The 19,966-nt window shown below is 38.5% G+C and overlaps 1 protein-coding gene across 1 annotated transcript; it reads left to right on the forward strand.

Annotated features, from left to right (window-relative positions):
- Positions 1-382: 382 nt before the first annotated feature.
- LOC130425759 (sterile alpha motif domain-containing protein 9-like) lies at positions 383-5,492 on the forward strand. Its single transcript, XM_056752139.1, has one exon. The coding sequence runs from the start codon at positions 383-385 to the stop codon at positions 4,262-4,264; it is 3,882 nt and encodes a 1,293-aa protein (XP_056608117.1). The 3' UTR covers positions 4,265-5,492.
- Positions 5,493-19,966: the final 14,474 nt, after the last annotated feature.

The raw sequence follows: 19,966 nt of genomic DNA on the forward strand, positions 1-19,966 counted from the left end.
ATTTTTAGTGGCACACACTGAACACATTTGTATAATTAAAGAGAGTAGTCTTGTGTTACCACAACTCATCGCTAGAGTCTGCAGTGCAACTGAACTTCCTGTGGACTAAAATGCGCTATGCTAAGAAAAATTTCGTTTTGGTTATATTTGTATATTAATTTAATAAACTTGAAGAAATATTAAGGAAAACAATCCAAAAATTTGTCTTGTATACGGTGGAATATGTAAAAAATGTACGGTTAATTTGTTTTTCTGTTAAAAATAAATAAATTAATTAATTATCCGAAGGCCCACTTACCGAAAAACCCAAGACTCTCGTATTGCTTACATGGGTGTAAAAATATGTTAAATATCCAATTGTTTACAATGTTTTCTTTCCTCAATGTTCATTTTCTTTCAGAATAATGAAGATGAGCCGTCTGTTTCATCTGAACTTCCAGAGGACATCGAGGACTGGAATAAAGACCACGTGAGAGAGTGGATACTCCGGATAAAAGTGGACCAAAGGGATGCTGATATTTTATATAATGAAGGAATTAATGGAGCTGGTCTTCTCCTGCTGGAGATATCTGATCTGACAGAACTTGGCATTTCATTGAATGCAAAAAAGCTAATTATTCACAACAGAGATCAAAGATTAAAGTTGTTTACTTGCAGATTGAAGCCATATCCTTTTAAAAGATTTAATGCTGCCCACAGATACCAGGAAAACTTCATTCTTGATGTAATTGAAACAGGTCCTTATGACCTCATTCAACCCTGCCATGAATTCAAAAAATTCACAGACACACCAAAAGAGAAAAAAATTACAAAATACAGATTTGAAGTCATTAAATTTGCAGCAGCTTGCATGAACAGTCGCACCAATGGCACCATTCATTTTGGAGTAAAGGATAAACCACATGGACTAATTCTGGGTGTCAGTGTTCAGGACTTAGATTTTACTAGAGAGCAGACAAGTGCAATTGAGAAACATTTTCAGGAACAATTTGTTGAAATTGCAAAGAGGTGCATTATGCCTCCACGATTTGTTGAAGTTCTTAAAGCTGACATGACATCCACAGGAAAATTCGTTATTGAGGTGGACATAGAACCATCCTTCATAGTGTGTGAAAAAACATACTTTAAAATTTATAATTTAATAAAAGGAAATGAAAGATATAATGACGCTATTTTAGAAAGAAATGGCAGCAGCAGCAAACTTCGTCCGAAAAAAAAAAACAAGAAAGAAATACTGCGTGCTCACATGGAAAAGTTGTCCCAATTGAGGAAGAATGAGGAGGAAAAGCATCTCACAGATGTCAGAATGTCTTCCCAGGGATTAAAACTATGTAACATGCTAACAGGAGGAACCGGATCTTTAGACACGTCACATTTCACATGTTATGTCGTGGTTACTAACAAGTCCCATCCAAGTCTGCTAGAAAACTTGAAGTTCCTGATTCCCATGAAACCGGTGGCTGTTTTGGATTTTGATCCAGAATCTGCTGCGAATGGCTTGAACAGGCTATTTGAAGACAGTAAAACAAATAATCATTTGCCAGCTGACTATGAAATTACACAAACAGTTCAAGAGACTGCAGACAAGTTAAAGCTGACCAGAAACACAAGTTGGGTTTTCTGTAATGGAGGCATTAATGAAGAAGACCCATCAGATTCTCAGAAGTGGTCGATTGAGAAAGGAGCCTCAGTCCGTCACCCTGTTTATTTCCTGTGCCGAAAAGATGTGATGCCAAACAAGAAATTTCTCATCGTGTTCTTGCTGTTAAACCAAGTGACTGATGGAAATGATCCTATGGTGGAGACATTTCATATGTTTCGTCAGGAGCTACACGGGGAAAATCAAATCTTATGTATCTGTGACAATGAAACAACATACACCTACTGGAAGGATCTGATTAAGGGCCGTTATGGAGTTGACATCTCTAGAAGATGCATTTCTGAGTTGAGTTTTACTGAGATCAACGGAACTGTGCTCAGTCTCTGGTCAGAGAATCGTAAGTCACACCGGTTTCTGCCTGGTGGCAGTAGGAGTACGGTTGTGTTATCAAATGAAACGGAGGACACATTAGATCTGCTGAGTATTCTCTGTGTTAACCAATGTGATGGAGGAAATGAGGACAAACAACAACATGAAGAAAGTTTTTACAGAGGAGGGAAAGTGTCATGGTGGAACTTCTACTTCTCTGAACAGGCGGGATCAGCGCCATTCATCAAACGGGACAAGTTTGAGTACATTATTGATGGCATCATTCCAGACCTGCTCAACATGAAGAGATCTTGTGTGTTCTTCAACATCTTTCATCTTCCAGGGTGTGGTGGCACAACACTGGCCATGCATGTTCTCTGGACGCTCAAGAATAAATATCGTTGTGCAGTACTGAAATACAAACCACATGACCTCACAACAGTAGCCCAACAGGTAGTTGAGTTACTAACATATAAGGCAAAAGAGCAACAAACCAGACTCCCTGTTTTACTGATGATTGAAGATTTTGAGAAGATTTCTTATGTTGAAACACTTCAGGAGAAAATTGAGGAGGAATGTCAGAAAGAAAACATTTCTTCAAAATCCACACAAGTCATTCTTCTCAATTGTATGAAAGTTGAGTCCCATGAACAGGCAGAAGATAATGACAACTCTGTTTACCTAGGAAACGATTTATATGAGAAAGAACAGAAACTCTTTGATGAAAAGTTAAAAGAGCTCAAGAGAACCTACACAAACACAGACACATTTCATGGGTTCATGTATCTACAGACTAACGGTTCATCTGAGTATCTTAAACGTGATGTAGAAAAAACTCTGAACGGCTTCAACTTTCAAGATGAACACGCTCAATTGTTTGCTGTTCTTGTTCTTCTGAGTGTTTACTGCAGGAATGCTCTACTGTCAGTCAGTGCATGTGAAGAGTTTCTCCATCTGCCGATAACAGAAGACTGTCGATCCTGCAAAGCAGAAGATGGATTCAATGAGTTTTCCGCTCTTTTGACCAGATGCACAGCAGCTTCTAACTTTGTCTTTGAGGGTATGAGGGTGATCAATTCATGTGTAGCCCAACACTGTTTGGATGAACTTGTAGCTACTCATGGAGTGACAAAGGCCGACATCATGAACACACTGCTCACAACATTCTTAGGTTATGATTTGTTTCTGGGGAAACAAAAACTAATGCAGGATGTCCACAGCATGTTAGTGAAGAGCCGACATTCAACCAAGAGTGAGAGCACTTTTTCACCTCTGATCCATGATATAATGAAGGAGACACCAGGAAGAGAAGAAAACATTTTACTTAATGCTACAAAGGTCTACAAAAAGGATGCAGTAATATTACAGCTCCTGGCCAGGTATTATTACTTAAAGAAAAGAGAAGAAGACTTCAACGTGGAATATGAATGGGCTTTAGCCTTCGCCCATTCAAAGGACAAATCATACATATGTGACAAAGTGGCACGTGTTCTTAGGGGTGAGCTGTGGTATAAGTATCAACGAGACAGAGATGATCCCATAAAGCCAGACAGTCTTGAGATGTATCTTACATTGGCTGAGTCTGCAAGAAACGCCTGCAGGGAATCACAACAAACGACACAGAAAGAGGACAAGATTCAATTTCAAAGACCAAATTATTATGACACCTACAAATCAGCTGAGCTTCTTTGTGAACATGAAGTGGCAGTTAAAGTCATAGAAATAGTGCAAAAGACCCCACCGTTTACATCAGATGATCGACTTCTCGGTCAAGTCTTGTCAGGGAAAATCAAGATGGAAGATTTGACGAGTAAACAACCTAAACTGAAGGAATATTCTGATGTGTTGAGTAAACATATGCACTATATTCTTGACCTCGAGCCATTTGTCCATTTAGATAGGAAAGACAAACTAAAGGAACCGTCACACGACACACTGAACAAGTGTTCTCAACAGCGTATCTTTGATGAAATAAACAGAAGTGAGCTAGTTAAAAATATTCACCTGATTGACAAGATAAAAGAGAAGAAGACACTCCAAGATGTAGAGAGGACCAAGACTGATTCCCTCTACAGGATGAGATCTCAATCAACTTTAAAAAGGTCAAACAGCTGTATAAATTTATGTCAGAGAAAGACGTCCAGGACACCATCAGGCGCCAGTGAAATTACCAGCATCCACTCTAAATGTGAAGTGCATCAGGTCGCACCAGAGCCCTACACTAACAACTTTGGTGTACAAAAAATAAATTATACTAAGATGAGTGGAAGTCTGCTGGAAGTCATCAATTTTTAGGGAAAGAGAGAGATTCAAATGGCTTCATATCTTATACACAGCTGTATAAAACCAGATCAGACCATCTCCACTGAGTGTGACAATGAGAAAACATGGAAGCAAGTCAGAGACATAGGAAAACTTTACAGAGCTGCTGGTAAACTACGCAACCACTGTATTTGGGTTGAAGATTCAAACATTTAGGTTTATCCAATGTTCCAGTGCCAGTTACCCAAAGAATTTGGCACCAGATTGTCATTTTTTGTTGGATTCTCCATGAAGGGACCAGTTGCACTTGACATATGATCCTTTCCAAAGGTCTAATCTAACAGATCTTACTTACATAATTAAAATCCTTTTTTAATCATTCTTTAATTCAACTCACAATGTAGTTCAAAGAAGTAAAACAAGAGCTCATAAACCCCTGACAAGTTATGTTGTTGTACTTTGTTATTGTGTTGAACATTCTTTTACCTTTATTTATAAATAATGATATATTGTTATTTTTTTATTTTTATTTTTTGTTGTTACATTATTTTTTATGTTCATTTTAATATTTTGAGATTTATACATGCAGGAGAAATGGCTGACTGTATTTCCATATTTAGCCTGTGTGATTACAGATATATACTGTATATATATTCAAACTACCATTTATCACAAACTGTTTACACTCATTTCTATGTATAATTCTGATTTGTACTTTTCACAAATAGAGAACGGAATATTTTTCAACAAATGAATAGTTTGATCATGAAGTGTGTTTGTGATTGTTGTGAAGAGTGTTTTAATTTATATTTTCTAATTAGTTTGGTACTGAATGCTGGTGTGGGGATACGGGTAAAGATACAGGTATATGCCTCATTTGTTCGATCAAACTTGATAACAACTTGTAACAGAGATGAAGTATAAACTTTTTTCACTGCCATCAACATCATTTGGGTAAAACTTACCCGAATTACGTTTCATCAGGGTTGCATGTAAATATTTTGGTATTATGGTATGATTTGGTATTACCACTCCACAAATTCTTACCACTCCACAGACAAAGGGTTTGGGACTGTCATTACTTATGCAGATTCTTATTCACTTATGTACTGGTTGTTTAGCATTATTTCTGAAAGGAATAGCTTTTTTTGTCACTGTTCTTTCAGGTCTTTATATGCCCAAAGACATTGTCTTTGGTCAGAAGATACAACACAGATTGTTTAATAAATAAACTAAATCAATAAACTCAACTATTAAAACATATTCTTGTTAAAAATGCATTATTCTTAGGTTGCATGCATAGATAGGTTTATCTGGCAACAGAGTTGACTGACTTGACCAAGACACAATATTCCCAAACTGACAGTAAAACCAACTTCAGCACTGAAACCCTTTCAATGACACAACAATATAACTGACCAAAAGCTGACAACAAATATGATCAGCTCCCTTTAATGGTTAGGAAACAAACTGTGGGAGTTTAATAGTAAAACAATTATTTCATTAATAGGCATTAACACGTTTGTTGATAATCTTGATGTTCTATTATTGGATGCAGTTTATTAACACCTAGCAGAGCAAAATCCCGCGAACTTAAAATGGAGTACATACATGTATGATGTAGTTCACATTGTCCATAATCATTCCAGCTCATCCACTTCATGGATGTTTACCAAATAAAGACCTAAAAAAAGACCTTAAAATATTGTTTACCTTTCACATTACACTATCGCTATGCTACTTGTTTACACATGCATTATTAAGCAGTTATAACTGCATAAATAAAAAGGGGGATTCTAATGAAATACCTTCCAAATAGTGAGACACTTTTAACTCACATGTTATAAATGCTTAATTAATGTATTAATTCATTATTTATTTTACTCAAAACCAGATTCATTATTAATAAACAATAATAAGAGAAAACAACATAACACCCTACATTCTCCAGTCTCACAGCCTATTTTTCAAACAACATCAAGAACAAAATCAATCATAATGAATCTGCTTGCCAAATAAATAATGAATTAATACATTTATTAAGCATTTATGACATGAGTTAAAATGGCTCACTATTTGGCTCAAGTATTTTGTTAGAATCCCCACAACTTTTATTCATACGGTTATAGCTGCTTTATAATGCATTTGTAAACAACTTATTAAGCATTAATGAACACATTTATAAATGCTTAACAAAAGGCACCTTAATGCAATGTGTAACCGACATACTGTACTTCAAAGAATTTGCTCTTATCATTTCTCATATTATTGCTTGCTTTGCAGGAATTACTTCAAGAATAACACAAAACGATTTTTGTACTCAACTTAGATCATAAACCGCTTGAGAAATGTAAATAATATTACGCATTTTGTCTAGAAATCCCAGACCAACCTGTAAACATGTAGGCCAGTGTGTTTGTTGCCCGTACCAGGATGGTATCAAACTATTTTTGTGCCAATAAAAATGGACGTAACCCTTAAAAAACTAACAAACATATATAATAAGGGGAAAAACACTTTCATAATGAAAACAATAAACTCAACTGAAAGAATGTGAAATGCTTTTCAAATAAACAACTTCTTCTTAACAATTTTCGAAGTTTAGTTTTTGCAAATAATAGTTTGCCAGTTTTCATTTGTGCTTTCCTAGTTTTCGTTCACACTTATCAAGTTTACGTTCACCTTTCTGGCACAAATCTCACATGTGGGTGGAATTTATGGCCACTTTACTTTCATTGGCTTGTGAGATTTGGATTGTCATCTCCCTGACCAGGAAGTCGATACTCAAGACAATGCATCTAATTAGAAAGAATCTGCTTTCGGTTTTCTGTATTGTTTTGTTTTAGTGTTTATACTTAAATTACTTTCTTATTTTATATTAGCAGGGTTGCCATCTCTCACGCGCTTAAAGTTGGACACACGCTTCCAGGCTCTATCACGCCGCAACAACAAGCCAACTTTGAGTGAATATAAAATAGATAGACATATTCACATAACAATACAGCAGCCTATAATTTATAATTACAATGATATCAGGAAAACAAGATGCCTAGTGAGTTTTGATGAGATATTACATTTAGGTGTTATGTTTTCAGTTCAAATTTATTATTTATAGATTATAATCATTTTGTCATTTTATGTATGGTTTCTACCTTACATTAAAAACATTCTGAAGACCTCTAATTGTGTCGCCTTATGAATTTGTTTTGCTGTAGCGTTTAAAAAACATTAATGTCATTTGAATTTATTGACACAATTTTATAAGGTGTACTTTCTGTGACTGTAAAGAAAGACTTATAATGGCACTTAATTCTTCAAAATGAGACTATTTGAAAGAGTGACATCAACATCCTCCACAGCTGAAAATGAAAGTCACCCTAAGAAGTATGTTCATGTAACCGAGATAATAAAATTTGGTAGGTTTTTATTTCTGTACAGTATGCTGCAGCGATGTTTTCATTTAGCATGTTAATTTCTCACAACCAAATAAGCTGTAACTCGTCTTCATTTTTAATGTTATAATGCATATTGTTTGATCCTTTAAAGAAAATAATCCTTAAAGTCCAAAAAATAATACGTGAAAAAAACTATAAAACACGTTCATGAACGAGATCAGTAAAGGCATAATTGCTACTTTACAGGAAAAGAAACCTTTAGTCATTCTTTTTATTATCTGTATTGCATTCATTTACCTGAGGGTGGGGAGGATGATGATGAGGAAGACGCTCATATGCACACCGCACATGACTACACAACTTCAAATACTAACTACTATCTAATATACTAACTAAATATGAAAGTAAGTTTAGGTACAAACACTAAAAACGAGATAATGCAGAACACTCTCTAAAATACCTTGCGCCGTCTTCAGTATCAAATTCCTTGTCAGGGAACTGTCAATCAAAAACACAAACCAATCAGCGTAAAGTGGCCAAAAAGTTCCGCCCACACATGAGATTTGTGCCAGAAAAGCGAACGGAAATTTGACAAGTGTAAAAGAAAACTCTGAAAGCGCAAATGAAAAATCTAGCAGTGAATTGAAAAACTATTATTTGCAAAAACGAAATTTAGAAAATTAATTTAAAATGCAGTTTATTTTAAAATCATGTCACATTCTTGCAATTGAGCTTTTTTTAAATTTGAGTTAATTTTTTTGGCACAAAATTAATCCCATACGCAATTGTCAGTCTGCCATGTCAGTCATTTTCAGACGAAAACTTTCATTCGTGAAATATTAGTAAATATATGGTTAAATTCCGAGTCATTTCTGCGTGAAACACATATTGCAGATTCACAAATACCTCGTATATTGTAGTAAATTATGTGTATGTTATTGAATTACAATCATTCGTAAACAGGTCATTCGCATGTACGTTCATTCACAATTAGCATAATCCCTGCCTATAATTTACAACTATGCAAATTACATATATACGAATGCTGGAATCCTCTGGACTTCATTCTCTGGTTTGGCTACATTATATTGCATAAAATACTTATATGCTATCTGCTTACCAAAAATCTGCTGAAAACGGCCAGTTGGTGGCGCCTGAGAGCACTTTTGAGGCACTTCACGTTATTCCGAAGATGCGTTGGTTGCTGTGATTTATTTTAATATCCTCAGCACTAAGCCTACTTGTTACCAGTAATTATTTGGAAGAATATGACTTAATATGAAAATGCAGTAACTGTCATGGTTCCACTATCATGTCATGTTTTATTCTTGTCTCAAGTGGAGCCATGGCATTGCCTGATGGTTTTATGTGGGGAGAGATGTTTTTGACAATGACGGTCTTCCATACTCTCCCCGAGTCGCGTGATCATTCCTACCCTCCTGTTTCCTAGTTTCTGTTAATTACCTTCCCTATAAAGAGTCCACATGTTTCTTTCTCTCGTTGCTCGTGCATTACTTCTTGCTGTTTCATGTTTGATACCTGTTTGCTGTTTGCTTGATGTTCTTGTACCGGTGAACTTGTTCTGGTTCCTGTTCCCCCAGTTGTAGTAAGTGTCAGTTTAGTGTTTGTACCAGTGTTTGTCTGTAGTCTTAGTACAGTCAGTGTCCTCGTTTATTGTTAAAGTTTATTTTTATAGCCCTGTCTTGTTTTTACCCCATCGTGGGTCTTTGTTTTGTTTTGTCTTGTTGATTATTTAATAAATATCTGTTACATCAATACCGTCTGTATCTGCCTGCACTTGGGTTCTCAAGCCATGTCTCACACCGAGAACCATGACAGAATGCACGAGCCAACACAGAACCCAGTAGGCAGCATGGACGGTACGACGTTGTCCTTGCGGTCTCGCCAGGCCCACTTGATACTTGGATTCCGCCAGGGGAATTATGGTGACCAGGAGTTCGCCAGAGCATTCTCGGCGGTGGCGGAGGTGACCGAGTTTGGTGAGGCGGAGTTGAAGACGATCTTCAACTGCTGCCTCACCCGGCGCCTCACACCGTCGGAGAAGAGGCTGCTGGCTCCCTTGGGGTTTGCGGACATGGTCAGGTACGTGGCCAACCGTAGCGATCCCGGGGGTGAGGTTCCACATGGGACATGGGTCAAGTCCGGCTGCCCAGCCGCCGTCAAGTCCGGCTGCCCAGCCGCAGTCAAGTCCGGCTGCCCAGCCGCCGTCAAGTCCGGCTGCCCAGCCGCCGTCAAGTCCGGCTGCCCAGCCGCCGTCAAGTCCGGCTGCCCAGCCGCCGTCAAGTCCGGCTGCCCAGCCGCCGTCAAGTCCGGCTGCCCAGCCGCCGTCAAGTCCGGCTGCCCAGCCGCCGTCAAGGCACTTCCCCACCCAGCCCTACCCCTTCTGGACTTCCCACGTTTTCTTGTCTGCCCCCACCCCCCCTCCCATGTCTGTTATTTTTATTATCCCACCCCAACCCAGTTATTATCATGTCTTGTATGCCTCTTGTCATGTTTGCCTTGTCTGTCTGGTTTTTGTCCTTGTCTAAGTCAGTCTTGTCTTGTTAGTTACCCCTTGGTGAACACCTGGAGGTGTTCATTAAAGGGGGGGCTTATGTCATGGACACTTACTACAACTGGGGGAACAGGAACCAGAACAAGTTCACCGGTACAAGAACATCAAGCAAACAGCAAACAGGTATCAAACATGAAACAGCAAGAAGTAATGCACGAGCAACGAGAGAAAGAAACATGTGGACTCTTTATAGGGAAGGTAATTAACAGAAACTAGGAAACAGGAGGGTAGGAATGATCACGCGACTCGGGGAGAGTATGGAAGACCGTCATTGTCAAAAACATCTCTCCCCACATAAAACCATCAGGCAATGCCATGGCTCCACTTGAGACAAGAATAAAACATGACATGATAGTGGAACCATGACAGTTACTGCATTTTCATATTAAGTCATATTCTTCCAAATAATTACTGGTAACAAGTAGGCTTAGTGCTGAGGATATTAAAATAAATCACAGCAATTACCTTCCCTATAAAGAGTCCTCATGTTTCTTTGTCTCGTTGCTCGTGCATTACTTTTTGCTGTTTCATGTTTGATACCTGTTTGCTGTTTGCTTGATGTTCTTGTTCGTATACCGGTGTACTTGTTCTGGTTCCTGTTCCCCCAGTTGTAGTAAGTGTCAGTTTAGTGTTTGTACCAGTGTTTGTCTGTAGTCTTACTTCAGTCAGTGTCCTCGTTCATTGTTAAAGTTTATTTTTATAGCCCTGTCTTGTTTTTACCCCATCGTGGGTCTTTGTTTTGTCTTGTTGTTTATTTAATAAATATCTGTTACATCAATACCGTCTGTGTCTGCCTGCACTTGGGTTCTCAAGCCATCTCTCACACCGAGAACCATGACAGTAACCTTTAATATATAACTTTCCTGTAGCTCAGTGGTAAGAGTAGTGTGATGGTTGTGGGTTCGATCCCAGGGGATTGCACATACCTATGTATACATGTACATATCTCATGTTAGTCTTGAGTACTTACAGAATAGTATCGCAACCTGCTAATAACCGTAGAGTCTTTAGTTTGATCACATTTATACAAGACAGATACAGCGGGACACTTCTTTCCGTATAAAGACGATGTCTTAGGATGTGTCATGGGCGTAAGAACAGAGTTACGAGGGGGCGGAGCTAAAAAGTTAGTTCGCACAGCCTTTGCTTAGCGGTCAGCTAGCTGTGATATCGAAGTAAATAAAAGATTAGCTACTTTATTGTCTTCAAGTAACTATGCCATACAGACTCATTCAGCCATACATATTTGATCCAGAAAAGGAAAGCTAAGGAAGGGAAAGCTAAACAACAATTTCTTTCCTTCACAGTTAAAAACAAACTTCCACAGCCATTGCAGATTCTTGGTATGATACAAATTGAAAAATCCTTCTTCTCAGCACTTGCCGCAACTCCTACACTAGTGAAAAAAGGTTATGGTGTGTGCGTGGGCGTTCTCTTCGCATTCACTGGGTGATGACGTATGGTCGCACTATTTGTCTTGCTGGGTTACACGTAGGCGCTCCTTTACCGGGAGAATTATCCAATAAGGGCCTAAGAAAAGTTGTGATGTAATGATTTTTCATGTTCGAAAGAAACTTTCTGAAACCTCTACGAACACTGGGGGAGTGTATCGAGCACATAAACACTACATAATACATCCAACTCGTTTTTTGACAAGTTGACCATGTTAAGCATGAGAAGAGAGCACGTTTAACATTGTTAAGAAGTCAAAGTGGATGAAACGCTGTTGCAGGGCCGCTTTAATCACTTCTAAGAAAATACACACACTAGTGGCTTTTAAGAAATTCAGAATCTACGATCTATCAGGGGTTGAAGTATGGTTATTATAATAGTTACTGTACACTGATAACTATACCCAAGATATGGCCAGTTTGTTGTGCCATGGTTTTAATTAAAAAAACGTGTTAACTTGTGTGCAGTACTTGGTACAGTCTTGCATGCTGCCATATATCAAGGTGTCTTGTGAGGCTACGTTCACAGTTTCATTGTGTCACCTGGACATGTTCGATTTTTGGTTTACATTTACATTTAGGCATTTGGCAGACGCTTTTATCCAAAGCGACTTACAGTGCACTTATTACAGCAACATGGAGTAAAGTGTCTTGCTCAAGGACACACTGGTGGTGGCTGCTGGGATCGAATCAGCAACCTTTTGATTTACTAGTTCAGTGGTTTAACCCACTAGACCACCATCTCCCCGAATACTATCACGGCTGAGAGAACACAGAATCCCATTGCAAGTGTAACAATATTTAATGTTATAAGGATAGCGACGACAGGACAATAATAGGAGGAAGTCAAAGTGAGAGGTGTCTAGATGCTGATCTCCAATCGTCTACAGATTTAGTCCAACCATACCGAAGATCCAAACGGCCACTGGAAATCCTCAGCAGGATGACAATCCCCGCTACTCATGGACAGATCTGACAAGAGACTAAGGGTGAACACTGAGCAAGAGTCACAACAATCTGACAAGGAGCTTTGAATGGCAGGGCCGATATAGGCAGGTGCCGCCAAGTTGATTGCTAGTCAGTTCCCTAAGCAGCCAGGGAGCGCTCATCAGCAAACAGACATGAGACCAACAAGCAGGAATGAACACACGGATCCATGAACCGTGACAAATACATTAGAAAGACATTGACAGGTAACATTAAATTAACTCTTTTTACGCTGCCATTATAACCCATTATATTAATTTTGTTCTAAAAATTTGGTTTCACTTTGAGAAATGTTGGTTTCACTTTGAGAAAAGTTGGTTTCACTTAGAGACAAGTTGGTTTCACTTTGAGAAAAGTTGGAACGTTCCCAACAAACCCTTACAGTACGTTTGGGTCTGCCGAGTCTGTCCAGCTTCCTCCCCCGCCATCGGATCAAACTCACCACCAGGTGTTGAGCAGTTGACAGCTCCTCCCCTCTCTTCACCCGAGTGACCAAGACATTCGGCCGTAGGTCAGATGAAACAACTACAAAGTCGATCATCGACCTCCGGCCTAGGGTGTCCTGGTGCCATGTGCACTGATGGACACCCTTATGCTTGAACATGGTGTTCGTTATGGCCAAACTGTAACTAGCACAGAAGTCCAATAACAGAACACCACTCGGGTTCAGATCAGGGGGGCCGTTCCTCCCAATCACGCCCCTCCAGGTGTCACTGTCGTTGCCCACGTGGGCGTTGAAGTCCCCCAGCAATACGACGGAGTCCCCAGTCGGGGCGCTTTCCAGCACCCCTCCCAGAGTCTCCAAGAAGGCCGGGTACTCTACACTGCCATTTGGCCCATAGGCACAAACGACAGTGAGAGACCTACCCCCGACCCGAAGGCGCAGGGAAACGACCCTCTCGTTCACCGGGGTAAACTCCAACATATGGCGGCTGAGCTGGGGGGCTATAAGCAAACCCACACCAGTCCGCCGCCTCTCACCCTGGGCAACTCCAGAGTAGTGAAGAGTCCATCCTCCCTCGAGAAGTGTGGTTCCAGAGCCCAAGCTGTGCGTAGAGGTGATCCCACGTCGCTCCTTCGGGCTGAGCCCGGCCGAACCCCATGGGGAAAGGCCCGACCACCAGGGGCTCGCATACGAGCCCCAACCCCAGGCCTGGCTCCAGGGTGGGGCCCCGGCTGCGCCATGCCGGGCGACGTCACGGTCCTCGATATTGTCGTCATCATAAGGTTATTTTGAACCGCTCTTGGTCTGACCCGTCGCCTAGGACCTGTTTGCCTTGGGAGACCCTACCAGGGGCATATAGCCCCAGACAACATAGCTCCTAGGGTCTTTCGGGTACTCAAACCCCTCCACCACGATAAGGTGGCAGTTCAAGGATAAGGCACTCACACCCTACGGACAATTTTTCCAGAGATGCCAATCAACCTACCATGCATGTCTTTGGACCAGGGGAGGAAACCGGAGTACCCGGAGGAAACCCCCGAGGCACGGGGAGAACATGCAAACTCCACCCACACACACAAGTCGGAAGCGGGAATCGAACCCCCAACCCTGGAGGTGTGAGGCAAACGTGCTAACCACTAAGCCACTGTGCCCCCCAATATACTATATGTCACTTTAAATTTACACTGAATCTCAAAATGTTTATATTGTTTGTTAAATGGCTAAATAGAGGAAGTAAAGTCTACATGAATAAATATGTAAAGTGTTCATACTGTTGCTTAGTTATATGAGTTTACATGCTGACATCTGTTTTATCTCCAATTTGTTTCATTATTTAACAATCCGGCCCCTCAAGTGTGCAGAGAGAGGGTTGTAGGGTTCTTAAAATGCTGTGACAAAGTTTTACAAACAAATATTATCTGTTTTAGGTTAGTTTGGGTGAGTTATTTAAATTAGAGAAAGTGGCATTCATTCCATATAACACAGGACTGAATTTAATTTATATAAAGCAATTAAAGATTTTTGTTTATATTTCTCGGTACTCACTGGATGTAGATGCTTCTGTTTAATGATGAAATGGACAGTCATTTATGTTCACATTCAAACGTGTGTAATAAAGAATAGCTCCATGCATTTACCTCATATATTCTGTCACTGTCTCTTCTTTATTTCTTTCACCCTTATAAAGTTTGAAAAAACTTTTAAGTATATTTGGTCTTGATCAGCAGAACCACTTTCAGTTAGGATTTGGTGATTAAAGCGCAGACGTCACTCTTTCATGTCATTTTTCACTCATTTCACAAATAAGTGTTAAATTAAATTAGGTACAAGCGCTCATCCTAATCCTGAAAGTCTTAAATAACAATATCACATGTGTTTAAGTGCAAAATCTCTGAACAAAAATTTCTAAACAATCACCACCTGCTGGTTATAAATGTTAGCACAAAAAGCTCACATTGTGTAACAAATTTATTAAATTAGGATTTCGTTTGTATGTGCAATCTATGATTTTAACTAATGTCGTACCTGCCTGGCATAATAAATGATTATTGTTGATTATATCTGAATTCTTCAGAGACTGTTATTACCGGTTGTTAGGATTGAGTTGTGTTTGGTTGGATGTGTTGGTTTCTTTTTCTTTGTGACAGGTTCTCTTATTGGAAATGATATGTGTTGCATTCACATCTTACAGACATTTTCTAGATGTCTATGTGACGTCTGACATCAGACATTTCCGAGACGTTTTGCAGATAAGCAAACAATGTATTGCAGATGTCTTGCAGATGTAAATGCAGACTTCAAATAGATGTAAGCAGATGTATGTTGGCTATCAGGATATGAAGCGTTGTTGGAGAAACTGCTAGTCACGAACAACACTGGCTGCGTCACCAGCTACAACAATGTTCACAATGCAACACAAAAACCAGTGAGCATCGATGATCCCTGTGTTCCCTTAGTGAAAATTTTTTTTTAAACGTTTATTTTACTTTACATAAACACACATTGCCAGACAGTGAACATAATCTACCAAACATTTACGATTAATATTCAACTAATTTTATGTATGAAACAAGAGACATTAACAGGTTTTTTGATACTTCTGATCTTCAATGATTGGATGCAGTTTAGTAACACCTAGCACAGCAAAATTATATGAGATTAAAATGGAGTACACACACGTGATAAAGTCTGCAAGTCTGTGAGGATACCAGCTCATCAACTTCATGGATGTATAAATACATATAGACCTCAAAATAAAAGTAAAAATGATCTTAAAACATAGTTGACCTTTCTGTGTCATAAATAGACAAACTGAAAATGATCTGCTCTCGTCTTTTTCTCACATTATGGCTCCCTTTGTAGAAAATACTTCAAGTACAAAACACAAAACGATTTTTGTATTCAACTTCGAGCATAAACCAGTTGAGAAAAAGCTGATGCTACGCATTCTGTCCAGAAAACCCGCAGCAACTCGTTCACTTGTAGGCCTGTGTAGAGGACCAAAGCCAGTGGCGTCAATGCTACAGCGCCATCGGGTGGGTTTATTCCACTGTAAACGTGTTGTGAAACATTACCACTTGTGTTTATCAACATCCGGCACAAACAAGCTCTCTCTGGTTTTATTTTTCAAACATTTGTTTTTGTAATCGTGAACACACTTTGATTAATCTGTTACATGTTTCATACATAAAATGTTAATATCAGAATATTTATTGTAAATGTTTGGTAGATTACGTTCCCCTTCTAGCAATGTGTGTTTATGTGAAGTAAAAATAAACGTTTGTCTTTTCTAAAGTTTGCGTCTTGTGATGTTTATTGAGTTGGCTCTTGTGATTTCAGTTAGAATACTTCAAAAGTGTCAAGTGATTTTCAGTAAGGGAACATACGGATCATCGATGCTCACTGGTTTTTGTGTTGCATTGTGAACATTGTTGTAGTTGGTGACGCAGCCAGTGTTTTTCGTGACTATCAGTTTCTCAGAAATGTCTGCTGTCAGACGTCACATTGACATCTAGAAAATGTCTGTAAGATGTGTATTTAACACATATCATTTCCAATAAGAGAACCTGTCACAAAGAAAAAGAAACCAACACACCCAACCAAACACAACTCAATCCTAACAACCCGTAATAACAGTCTCTGAAGAATTCAGATATAATCAACAATAATCATTTATTATGCCAGGCAGGTACAACATTAATTAAAATCATAGATTGCACATCCAAAGAAAATCGTAACTTAATACATTTCTTACACAATGTGAGCTTTTGTGATGTTTATTGAGTTGGCTCATGTGATTTCAGTTAGAATACTTCAAAAAATGTCATTGATGCTCACTAGTTTTTGTGTTGCATTGTGGACATTGTTGTAGCTGGTGACGCAGCCAGTGTTGTTCGTGACTAGCAGTTTCTCCAACAACGCTTCATATCCTGATAGCACACATACATCTGGTTTACATCTATTTGAAGTCTGCATTTACATCTTCAAGACATCTGCAATACATAGTTTGCTTATCTGCAATACGTCTGGGAGATGTCTGCTGTCAGACGTCATATAGATATCTAGAAGATGTCTGTAAAATGTGTTTGATTTAGAATGGATGTAAAGCTTCTCTTTCTAAGATGCTTAGCAGATGTTTTTACACAGCAGATCTCCAGATCTTTAGCAAACGTATTACAGATGTTCAGACGTCTCCTAGACATATTGCAGATTTCTTGCAGATGTAAATGCAGACATCAAATAGACGTTACCCAGATGGATTGTGCTATCAGGCGTGCTAAGCAACAAATTATGTCGATGTTCAGGAAACTCCTCAGAACTTTAATCTTGTTATGATTGTACAGTATGCCTTGTCTACATGTCAGCAACGTCAACAGTCATTACAGGTTCCAGCAGTCCTTTCAAAATACGGTTATAAAATTCTCAACTTAACTTTTATTCATATGGCGCTTTTTACCATTTTCATTGTTGAAATCAAAAATTAAATAAAAAATAGATTTTTTGGGGAATAGAAATGTTGAACATTCTCAATATTACTGATGGCAAACGTCTGTTTTTTTTAACATATAATATTTAACACTTTTAGGAGAAATGTAAAATAGGTAAATGTTCAGCTTCGAGGGCATGTTTATGTATTAAGATTTACACACAATTTGAATTACATGTTACATCTTTAATGGTACACATACTGTATGGATTGTTTAGTCTTTGTAGTCATTAATTTTCCTCCAGATTAAAATCTGACAGTAGCAGAGCAGGAAGAAGACTATAGAGACATAAATTATATTATGACTCCCCTACACTGTTAGCTCTTTTAAGACTGTAGATCTATCAAAATGTAAACCATGTATATTCTTCTTTTTACAAATGAATAGCTAAAATAAACATGTCAGTTAAACCATTGTTAAGAAGGCACAAACATGATCAAAACCCATTCTTTATTTAAAGGTGTGTGATATTGAGTAACATTTGTCAAGTTTGTCTATTATCTGGTATCCTGGTTTGTAAAAATGAAACCTGTTTACCTTCTTACACCCCACCCCTCCCATTGATAAAAAGACAAACCTGAACTGATTTCTTCAGCAAAGATCTAGCTTGTGAAGGTAAGACTGAGAGCTCATAAAATATTTCTGTTTCAACTAACAAATTATAGATTCTTAGATAACAATGTAAAAGATACTTAATTGTAAATTGTGATGTGTGTGTGGTATATACTGTACATATATTGTTTTTACCATATGGAGATTATTAACAACTTGTTACTTCAAAAGTGATCCATTCACATTTAAAAAAATGAAACTTTGGACCAACTCAAAACTTGTTAAAAGCAATTTTATTAGTTTTTCTCAAATTATATTTATGGCTTGATTTAAATCAAAATGTATACATTTCAGCAAACCATCATTATTGTGATCAGTGTTTGCTTTAGTTGGGCTCTTGACTCTTATATTGTATTGATAAGTTTTCATTGTCTGTTTTGACAATGTGTTAAAATACATTTGTTGTGTCGATGAAAACTAACATCCATTGGGATCAAGTGATTGGTGACTGTTATCATTGTGTGGTTATTTGAATAATTGTTTAGGAGTGTGTTATTAATGTGTGAATATTTTGTGATTTCACAGTGTGAGATTTATGTGGTACTAAAACACAATGGGTCGGTATCCCAGACAGGGCTTAAAACTAGTCCCAGACTCATTTAAATGTTACATTTACATTTACATTTAGTCATTTAGCAGACACTTTAATCCAAAGCGATTTACAAAGAGTTAGGGAGCAACAAGCGATATATCACACAGCAGCAATAATACAGTAGGTGCTAATACAAAGTTACTGGTTTCAACAAAAGCTAGACCACTACCTGTTGAGAGAAAGGGTTAGTGTTTTTTTTTATTGGTCTGTCAGGTATTCAGAAAAGAGATAGGTTTTAAGTAGTTTTTTAAATGTTGTGAGAGATGTGTTTGACCAGACAGAGTTAGGAAGAATGTTCCACCAGGAAGGAGTTGTGAACCAGAATGAGCGGGAAAGCGATTTACTGTCCTTGTGAGAAGGCAATACAAGACGCAACTGGTTTGCTGAACGGAGGGATCTTGATGGGGTGTAGGAGTGCAGGAGACTGTGAAAGTAAGCCAGTGCAGATCCAGTGATAGTCATGTAGGCAAGAATTACTGACTTAAATCTGATACAGGCTTCAACCAGTAGCCAGTGGAGAGAGATGAAAAGGGGAGTCACATGAGCCCTTTTGGGCTGTTGGAAGACGAGGCGTGCTGCTGCGTTCTGAGCAGCTGGAGCGGTTTGATAGCCTTTGCAAGAAGACCAGCAAGGAGAGCATTGCAGTAGTCCAACCTTGAGATTACCAGGGCCTGGACAAGGAGTTGTGCCGCATGCTCAGTGAGATAGGGTCTAACCTTTCTAATGATAGACCCTAAATGTTAGAGGTGTCTTTATCGAAAACAACTTACATGGACATATCTTAAAATGAATCAGTGTGGTTGTTATGTCTCGAGATAAACACCAGGAATGTTTTTTTAAGATATGTTATTTTTAAAACGATTTAAATATCCTAATTTAACTTCAATTCAAGTATATTTGTAAAGCGCTTTTCACAATATGCATTGCTCCAAAGCAGCTTTACAGGAGCAAACAAGAAAATCAGAAAAACAAAGCACAGTGCATTGTGTTTATAGAACAAGCAAGATCATTCTAATAAATAATATCTTATAAATAAATGCAGTTTCCCAGTGAGCAGGCAAACACTGCCCTGTAACTAAGCCCTAGTCTTGGTTTAAGATAATCCCTGTCCGGGAAACCGCTCCAATATGAACTAATAAAAAAAAGTGTAAGTACAGACTCAATTAGACATCAACAATCAGCGTATGGAAC

This window comes from Triplophysa dalaica, chromosome 7 (genome assembly GCF_015846415.1).
Source record: "Triplophysa dalaica isolate WHDGS20190420 chromosome 7, ASM1584641v1, whole genome shotgun sequence".
Taxonomy (NCBI): Eukaryota; Metazoa; Chordata; class Actinopteri; order Cypriniformes; family Nemacheilidae; genus Triplophysa; species Triplophysa dalaica.